This window comes from Carlito syrichta, unplaced genomic scaffold, assembly GCF_000164805.1.
Source record: "Carlito syrichta isolate Samal-C Ts95f unplaced genomic scaffold, Tarsius_syrichta-2.0.1 Scaffold305756, whole genome shotgun sequence".
Taxonomy (NCBI): Eukaryota; Metazoa; Chordata; class Mammalia; order Primates; family Tarsiidae; genus Carlito; species Carlito syrichta.
Window position 1 is genome coordinate 1,052,549 of NW_007249852.1, and position 9,548 is coordinate 1,062,096.

At 45.1% G+C, this 9,548-nt stretch overlaps 1 protein-coding gene across 2 annotated transcripts in view; it reads left to right on the forward strand.

Annotated features, from left to right (window-relative positions):
• PIGL (phosphatidylinositol glycan anchor biosynthesis class L) overlaps positions 1-7,606 on the forward strand; it is a 91,550-nt gene extending 83,944 nt beyond the window's left edge. For both annotated transcript variants that reach the window (XM_008062613.2, XM_021714762.1), the window contains one exon: positions 7,147-7,606. In XM_008062613.2, coding sequence (XP_008060804.1) covers positions 7,147-7,245 — 99 coding nt within the window. In that variant the 3' untranslated portion in view covers positions 7,246-7,606. The remainder of the gene's footprint in view (positions 1-7,146) is intronic.
• Positions 7,607-9,548: the final 1,942 nt, after the last annotated feature.

Below are 9,548 nucleotides of genomic sequence, written 5' to 3' on the forward strand. Positions count from 1 at the left end.
TTTTCGTAGAGATGAGGTCTCGCCTGCCCAGGCGGGTCTCGAACTCACGGGCTCAGGCAATCCACTCACCTCAGCCTCCCAAAAGTGCGGGATTACAGGCTGAGCCACAGAGCCCAGTTTACTTGTTGCTTTATTACTTTCTGATACAAGTATACACAGACTTTCTATCCTGAGCTGGGCGTGGTGGCTCATGCCTGTAATCCCAGCACTTTGGAAGGCAGAGTTGAGAGGAATGCCTGAGTGCAGTGGTTCAAGACCAGCCCGGGCAACTTGATGAGACCTAGTCTCTACAAGAAATCAAAAAATTAGCTGGGTACAGTGTTGCGTGCCTGTGGTTCCAGCTAATTGCAAGGCTGAGGCGGAAGGACCACCTGAGCCCAGCAGGTTGAGGCCGTGGTAGCCATGATCATGCCACTGCATTCCAGCCTGGATAACAAAGTAAGACTCCTACTCAAAAAAAAAACAACAAACTTTCATCCTGAATTAGTATTTGTCCATTTGTCTTTGTCACTTTCTGCTTAACGTTTTTAGGTGTACAAAAGATTGAGGATGTTATATCTTGTTAGCAGATTATCCCTCTTATTATTCTATAATATCTCTTGTTAGTAATAGTTTTTGCTTTACCTTCTTTTTTTTTTTGAAAGAGTAAGTAGGAATTTATTAGAAGACAGGAAAGCTCCCAGAAGTGGGAGGGCATCCAAAAGAGGGTTGCTCTTTGATTTACATTCTATTTTAATATGAATATTGCTATACTAGCTTTATTTAGATTAGTATCTGAATGATTTATCCTTTTTTTTTTTTTTTTCTTGAGTTGGAGTCTCACTCAGTCACCCAGACTGGAGTGCAGTGGGCTACTCCCAGCCACTGCAGCCTCGACCTGCTGGGCTCCGGCGATCCTCCCATCTCAGCCTTCCCAAGTAGCTGGAACTACAGGCGCACACTACCACACCCAGCTGATTTTTTTATTTATTGTAGAGATGAGGTCTCGCCAAGTTGCCCAGGCGGGTCTCAAACCCGCGGGCTCAGGCAATTCACTCACCTCGGCCTCCAAAGGCGCGGGATTACAGGCTGAGCCACCAAGCTCGGTTTGTTGTGATTTTTAGCTTTGTTTTCTGTAAGCAGCATATAGGTGAATTTTTTTTAAATTCTGCTGTGATATATCTTATAGTAGGTATATTTGGTCCATTTCTATTTGTAATGACTGATATATTTGTAAATTTCTTTTTTTTTTTTTGAGTTGGAGTCTTACTCTGTCGCCCAGACTGGAGTACAGTGGCTGCTCCCAGCCACCGCAGCCTCCACCTGCTGGGCTCCGGCGATCCTTCCGCCTCAACCTTCCAAGTAGCTGGAACTACAGGCGTGTGCTACCACACCCAGCTAATTTTTTGATTTATTGTAGAGATGAGGTCTCGCCTGCCCAGGCACGTCTCGAACCCGCGGGCTCAGGCAATTCACTCACCTTAGCCTCCCAAAGGCGGGGGATTACAGGCTGAGCCACCGAGCCCGGCTTATTTGTAAATTTCTGCTATCTAATTTTGTGTTTTCTGTTTTAACATCCCCCTTCCCTTTTCCTGCCTTCTGATAGTCAGGTTTTTCACAGTCCCTTTCCTTCCTTTCTCTCCCTGTTCCTTATGATGACCTCTAAATTTTTTTTATTTTTTATTTTTTAGAGATGAGATCTTTCTCTGTAACCCAGGCTGGTTTTTAATTCCTGGTCTCGTGATATCCTCCCACCTCAGCCTCCTGAGCAACCAGGATTACAGGCATGTGCTACCACCCCTGGCCACCTGTCACCCCTTAAATGTTAATACTATCTATAACTATAAAATTCAGAGCCAGGTGTGGTACACTCTGGACCCCAGGAGTTGGAGACCAGCCCAGGCAACATATCAAAATTCCACTTTAACCAGGTGTGGTGACCCATGCCTGTAATCCCAGCACCTTGGGAGCCAGGGTAGGAGGATTGCTTGAGGCCAAGAGTTCAAGACCAGTATAGGCAACATAGTGAGACCCTATCTCTAAAAAAATTGTAAAATAAGTCAAGTGTGGTGGTGCATGCCTGTAACCCCAGCTACTCAGGAGGCTGAAGCAGAAAGATCACCTGAGCCCAGGAAATTGAGGCTGTGGTGACCCATGATCATGCCACTGCGCTCCAGCCTGGACTACAGAGTGAAATCCTGACTCAAAAAAAGCAAAAAGAAAAGAATCTTCATCTCAAAAATAAATAAGGTAAAATAAAATAAATAAAATTCAGAATAGACTCGGTGGCTCAGCCTGCAATCCCAGCACTTTGGGAGGCCAAGACGAATAGATGGCCTGAGCCCGTGGGTTTGAGACCCACCCGGGCAAATTGGCGAGACTTCATCTCTACAATAAATCAAAAATTAGCCAGGTGTGGTAGCGTGCGTCTGTAGTTCCAGCTACTTGGAAGACTGAGGCAAAGGGATTGCCAGAACCCAGCAGGTCGAAGCTGCGGTGGCCAGGAGCATGCCACTGCATTCAAAGTGTAGAATTATTCAGTATTTGCCCTCCTTAGCACAAGAAATTGTGCATGGCCAGTCCGAAGGTGGTGAGTTATCCCAGCTGATTGTTCAGTCAGTCACAGATTGAACTCCTTGTTCTACTCTTTCCCCCCTTTTCTCTACTACACTTGATACTTGACTAGTCTAAAAAAGAAGAAATTGTAAACCGGGCTCGGTAGCTCAGCCTGTAATCCCACGCCTTTGGGAGGCTGAGGTGAGTGGATTGCCTGAGCCCGCGGGTTCGAGACCTGCCTGGGCAACTTGGCGAGACCTCATCTCTACAACAAATCAAAAAATTAGCCAGGCATTGTAGCGTGTGCCTGTAGTACCAGCTACTTGGAAGGCTGAGGTGGAAGGATCGCCGGAGCCCAGCGGGTCGAGGCTGTGGTGGCTGGGAACGGCCACTGCACTTCAGTCTGGGCAGCAGAGTGAGACTCCAACTCAAAAAAAAAAAAGAAAGAAATTGTACACATTTTACCTGCATGACCAACACTCTCCCCCCCTCACTGTTCCCGTAGCTTACAATATTATTATGGATACATGCTTGTCCTCCATCGTTCTTGTTATCCCACATATTCTCTCTAGGTTCACTTTTTGCTGATGCATTTTCTTTAGTAGTTTTTCTTTTATTGAGGGGGGTGGTATTTTTGCTTGCTGAATTTGGGACTTTTACCCTCCCCTTCCTTTGTGCCTCCGTCCCTGTCGAGTTTGCAATTGCTGGAAGACCAGAATTAGGTCCTGTGACAGCAGTTTCAGTCTATCACAGAGCCAGCAGGTAACTTGGTTCAGTGCTGGCCTCAGCTGGCCACTGCAGTGGGCAGCATTTTTTTTTCCAGCCTCTTTTCACAGGCTAGAGAGCCCCTGACCCTGGCTCCAAGCAGCAAATTTGGGTCCCCTGTTCAACAGACTTCTACCCCTATGGTGATCCTAGGCCTTCCCCAGCGAGCCCTCTGCTTTGGCCACCCTCATACTTGTGTTTGTGCTCTTTAGGCCAAGAATACTGCTGGCCTGCATTTTGAGCCATTTGTGTCCATTTTGCATTCTCTTTGTATTTTTCAGTATCATTGCTATGTGTTTGGAGCAGAAAGCATGAATTTACTGCCTCATCTTGACTGTGACAGAAGAATGGAATTATTTTGAGAATAAGAAAATAAAAACTATTTTCATTAGCAAAGTGAAAAGGCTCAAATGTAGGACCCGTTGTTGAAGCTTTAAATGAAATAGGTGTGTGAGCCAGGCTCGGTGGCTCAGCCTGTAAATCCCGCGCCTTTGGGAGGCCAAGGTGAGAGGATTGCCTGAGTCCAGGGGTTTGAGACCAGCCTGGGCAACTTGGTGAGACCTTGTCTCTACAATAAATAAAAAAATTGGCCGGGTGTGGTGGCATGTGCTTATATAGTTCCAGCTACTTAGAAGGCTGAGGTGGAAGGATTGCCTGGGCCTGGCAGGTCGAGGCTACAATGGCCATGAGTGTGCTACTGCACTCCAGCTTGGGCGACATAGTGAGACTCTGACTTAAAAAAAAAAAAGAAAAAGAAAAAGAAAAAAGAAACCATAAACTAGAGGCACTTGAAAGAAGGGAAGAGCCGGGCTCGGTGGCTCAGCCTGTAATCCCGCACCTTGGGAGGCTGAGATGAGTGGATTGCCTGAGCCCGCAGGTTTGAGACCCGCCTGAGCAACTTGGTGAGACCTCATCTCTACAATAAATCAAAAAAAATTAGCCGGGCGTGGCAGCATGTGCCTGTAGTTCCAGCTACTTGGAAGGCTGAGGTGGAAGGATCACCGGAGCCCAGCAGGTCAAGGCTGCAGTGGCCGGGAGCAGCTATTGTACTCCAGTCTGGTCGACAGAGTGAGACTCCAACTAAAAAAAAAAAAAAAAAGAGAGAGAAATAGGTGTGTAAATTGCTACAGCCTTTCTGGGAAGCAATAATAATGAATGTCAGAAATCTTCTCAGAAATTGTTCTTACCTTTTGAGATTCTTGATACATTAAATGAAAATAAACAGGTTATAGAGCATTATATCTATATATATATCTATATATCTCTCTCTCTCCATATATATACATATACACATCTATATAGAATGTGGTACATTTTTACACACAACATATATGCATGTGGAAAACTCAAAGAACATGCAAAAAGTATTAACAGTGATTACCTCTGGGTGGTGGGATTTTAGGTGAATTTAATTTTTTTACTTTTTAAACATCTTAATAAAATAATAATGTATTATTTATATAATTCAAGAAATGTATTCCTATTCTGACACATTTTTTATTTCCATAATTTTACCCTAAGAAAATGAACTAAACAGAAATTTATGTGCAAGGATTTTCATTAGAATAATTTACAACAGCTAAAGTAGGAACTAATATTCAGTAGCTGAATAATATATTACTAAAGAACAGTATTGTACTGGACTGTAAAATCACAGTTTTGAAGGATATGTGGTGAAAATGCTGCAAAAGAGGGGAAAAGGCAGAAATATGAAATTGCACATAAAATTTTAATATTTTTGGTAGTCCCTTGGAAAATTAAAAATTAATAGAAAAATATGGTTTGTAAAAAAATCAAATTGGCGATAAAGAAGTAATTTCTGTAGGTGTCTGTCTTATTAAATGAATGCTGAAAGTCATTGAAAGATTAGGCCTATGCTGGGCATGGTGACTCACGCCTGTAATCCCAGCACTTTGGGAGGCAGAGGTGGGAAAGGATTGCCTGAACCCACGGGCAACCAGCCAGGGTTGGTGAGACCTTATCTCTACAATAAATCAAAAAATTAGCCCGGTGTAGTGGCAGGCACCTGTAGTCCCAGCTACTTAGGAGACTGAGGCCAAAAGATTGCCTGAGCCCAGCAGGTCGAGGCTGTGGTGGCCGTGATCATGCCATGGTGGGAGCGGCCACTGCACTCCAGTCTGGGCGACAGAGTGAGACTCCTACTCCAAAAAAAAATAAAAAATAAATTAAATAAATAAATAAAAATCAAACCTGAATAACAAAAAAATAAACATTTCCCCCATTAGGTGGGAAGGACAACCCATACCATTTCTTTTATTATTTGATAGTGGTTGTTACCTTCCTAGATTACATAATTCAGTGGATTTGGGCATAGTGTGCTAGCTTGCCTCCCATGAAACATCCCTGTTGTGTTGTATATGAGAGGTAGTAGCAAAGCAATTAAGAACAGGCTCTGGGCTGGGCTTGGTGGCTCAACCTGTAATCCCGGCACTTTGGGAGGCTGAGGTAAGAGGATTGCCTAAACCCGGGGGTTTGAGACCAGCCTGGGCAACTTGGTGAGACCTCGTCTCTACAATAAATCAAAAAATTAGCTGGATGTGGTAGCATGTGCCTGTAGTTCCAGCTACTTGGAAGGCTGAGATGGAAGGGTTGCCTAGGCCTAGCAGGTCAAGGCTGCGGTGTCTGTGAGCATGCCACTGCACTCCAGCCTGGGCAACAGGGTGAGACTCCAACTTAAAAAAAAAAAAAGAATAGGCCCTGGGCAGGGTGCCGTGGCTTAAACCTATAATCCCAGCACTTTGCAAGACAGAGGTAAGAGGATTGCCTGAGCCCAGGGCTTCGAGATCAGCCTTGGCAACTTGGTGAGATCACGTCTCTACAATAAATCAAAAAGTTAGCCGGGCATGTGCGCCTATGGTTCCAGCTAGTTAGAAGACTGAGGTGGAAGGATAGCCTGACCCCAGAAGGTTTAGGATGCAGTAGCCATGATGGTGGGACTGCACCGCAGCCTGGGCGACAGGGTGAGATTCTGATTCAAAGAAAAAAAAATAGAATATAGACTCTAGGCCAGGCCCAGTGGCCACACCTATAGTCCCACCTACTCAGGAGACTAAAGAAAAAGGATCGCTTGAGCCCAAGAGTTTGAGGCTCCACTGAGCCATGATTGCACCACTGTATTCCACCCTGAGTGACAGAGTGAGACCCTGTCTCTAAAACATATATATATATACTCTCTAAAACATATGTGTGTGTGTGTATATATATATATGTATATATACTCTAAAGACCAGGCATGGTGGCACATGCCTGTAATCCCAACACTGGAGGCCAAGGTGGGAGGATCATTTGCGCTCAGGAGTTTGAAACCAGCCTGGGCTTCACAGCAAGACTCCACCTCTACCAAAAAATAAAATATTAGCTAGGCATGGTGACCACACCTGTAGTTCTTAAAAAACAAAAAACAATATAGGCTCTAGAATCAATCATATGGCTCTGGGTTCAAATCTCAGCTGTACTACCTACTATTATCTGAGATTGATGAGTTTTCTCACCTATTTTTTAAAAAGCAATGATAGTACTTAACTCACAGGGTTGTTGACATTGAGATGATGCAAGTAACTGTTCTTCCATGTCCTGATATCCTATGGTGAGTGCACTAGAAACCATTAGCCTCATCTGCTGTAATCACAGGGGAATAAGTGTGAGGTGGAAAGGGGAAGGCAGTGATTGGAGGCCAATCCAGAGAGGTTCGTGGGTTACAGGAAGAAGCCAGATAAGGTTATAGCTTGAAGTATATTAGTGGGAGGAAGGATTCAAGGGATATGAAAGTAAGGGAAACAGCTCCAGTGCAACTGTTCTGTAACTGGTTCTCTTTGATTCTTCTAGAGAGCCATGTCCTGCCACCGCAGCCAGCTCCTCTGGTTCCGCCGTCTCTACATTCTCTTCTCCCGGTACATGAGAGTCAACTCACTGCGCTTCCTCTGAAGCCTTGAAGGGTTTTCAGATCCAAGGAACAAAGTGAGGGAAACAGACCAGGCAGCACAGGAGACATAGCCTGGGACTGGTTCATTTGCCTGAGCCAAAGGAGAGCCCGGCTAGAGCAGCCTCTGCAGAAGCAGAGCCATGTAGGCCAGGGGCTGTCCAAATTTCAGTTTCTTCCTCTGGGAAAAAACCCAAAGAGCCAAAAACAAATCAACCCAAGGATAATAATAGCTACCGTGCTAGCTTCTCAAGTTCTTGTGAAAAACAGTTTGCATAATGTCAGTGTCTGTGGAACACCTAGCACAGAACCTAGGCAGGTCCCTAGTATCATAAATGAATGTACAAGTGCTTTAAAGACACTCCACAGATGTGATTTTTGCATTGTCTTCAAAGCGGGCTCACCCAAAACATATAGACACACAGAATGGGACAGTCTATGTTGAATTAGTTCAACTATGATTCCTTTTATTTTTCTTTCTGGCCCGTTTATCAGAACATGAATCTAGGAAAAGCTTGCCCTATTTAACATGACAGTTGTTGATGGGAGCACCCGAATGCAGATTACTGAGGTGAGCACTGTGAGATGATTACGTGGCCCTGCCTCAAAGGGCTTACAATCAAATATCTCAGCTCTTAGTTTTCTGAGAGAAGTAGGAAATATAAAGAAAAATCTGGGCTGGGCTCAGTGACTCAGCCTGTAATCCCAGCACTTTGGGAGACCAAGGCGAGTGGATTGCCTGAGCCCGCTGATTCGAGACCGGCCCAGGCAATCTGGCAAGACCTCATCTCTACAATAAATCAAAAATTAGCCTAGCATGGTAGTGCGCACCTATAGTTCCAGCTACTTGGAAGACTGAGGCGGAAGGATCGCCGGAGTCCAGCAGGTCGACGCTGGAGTGGCCATGAGTGTGCCACTGCACTCCAGCCTGGGTGACGAAGTGAGACTCCAACTCAAAAAAAAAAGAAAACTCTGGCTTTTTTTTTTTATGTTCAAGAACCTGATGTCTTAATATTGTCCTACAAACAAAAGCTCTCTCAAGGTCTGGCTTGGAAACTACTCTCACAGTCCAGCGAATGGTCCAGAGACACGGACTGAGGCAGGGAAATTCACCCTGTGTTTGAAGCCAGAATGACTAGCAACGTAACCATAGGTAAGGTGCTGAGCCTTTCTCTGCCTCAATTCTCTCATCTGCAAAATGGGGGATAATAACAATCCCAACTTCAGAGAACTGAACGAAATGCGGCTTGCAGCTGCATTACCCCAAGAGCATTACAGGAAACCCAGAGTTGCTTTCTTCATAGCAGCAGATTAGAGACCTGCTTGTTCAGCCTCTCCACCCAATCTTGCTCCACTTTGCCTGAATGCCTCCTAGGGCCCACATGAGACTAACAGAGCTATTAGGCCTTGAAGCTGGAATCAGAAATGCAAACCTGGTTATGTGATTTGTCTACTTAAAATTTGTCAGAGTCGGGCTCGGTGGCTCAGCCTGTAATCCCGCGCCTTTGGGAGGCTGAGGTGAGTGGATTGCCTGAGCCCGCGGGTTCGAGACCCGCCTGGGCAGCGAGACCTCATCTCTACAATAAATCAAAAAATCAGCTGGGCGTGGTAGTGCATGCCTGTAATTCCGACTACTTGGAAGGCTGAGGCGGAAGGATCGCCAGAGCCCAGCAGGTCGAGAATGCGGTGGCCGGGAGCAGCCACTGCACTCCAGTCTGGGTGACAGAGTGAGACTCCAACTCAAAAAAAAAAATTTGTCGGTAACTCATATTAGCCTTGCTATGAAAGCATGACCAGCAGCAAGCCACTAACACTGGCTAGAGTGTGGCAGGGCAGGCTGACTTCTGTCCTGGCACTAGAAAGACAAATAAATAAATAAATAAATAAAAATAATAAAATAAAATAAAATATGCATACTTTATGACCTAAGGAATATTTAGAAAATCAGGTATATACACAAAGAGTATCGCTGTACTATTTATAACAGCAAAACTGGAAAAATTCAGTGATGCAATTATATTTTGTAACAAGGAAAAATGTTCACACTATACTAAGTTTGTTTTTGTTTTTTTTTTGAGTTGGAGTCTCACTCTGTCACCCAGACTGGAGTGCAGTGGCCGCTCCCGGCCACCGCAGCCTTGACCTGCTGGGCTCTGGCGATCCTTCTGTCTCAACCTTCCAAGTAGCTGGAACTACAGGTGCATGCTACTACATCCGGCTAATTTTTGGATTTATTGCAGAGATGAGGTCTCGCCAAATTGCCCAGGCGGGTCTCGAACCCGCGGGCTTAGGCAATCCACTCACCTCA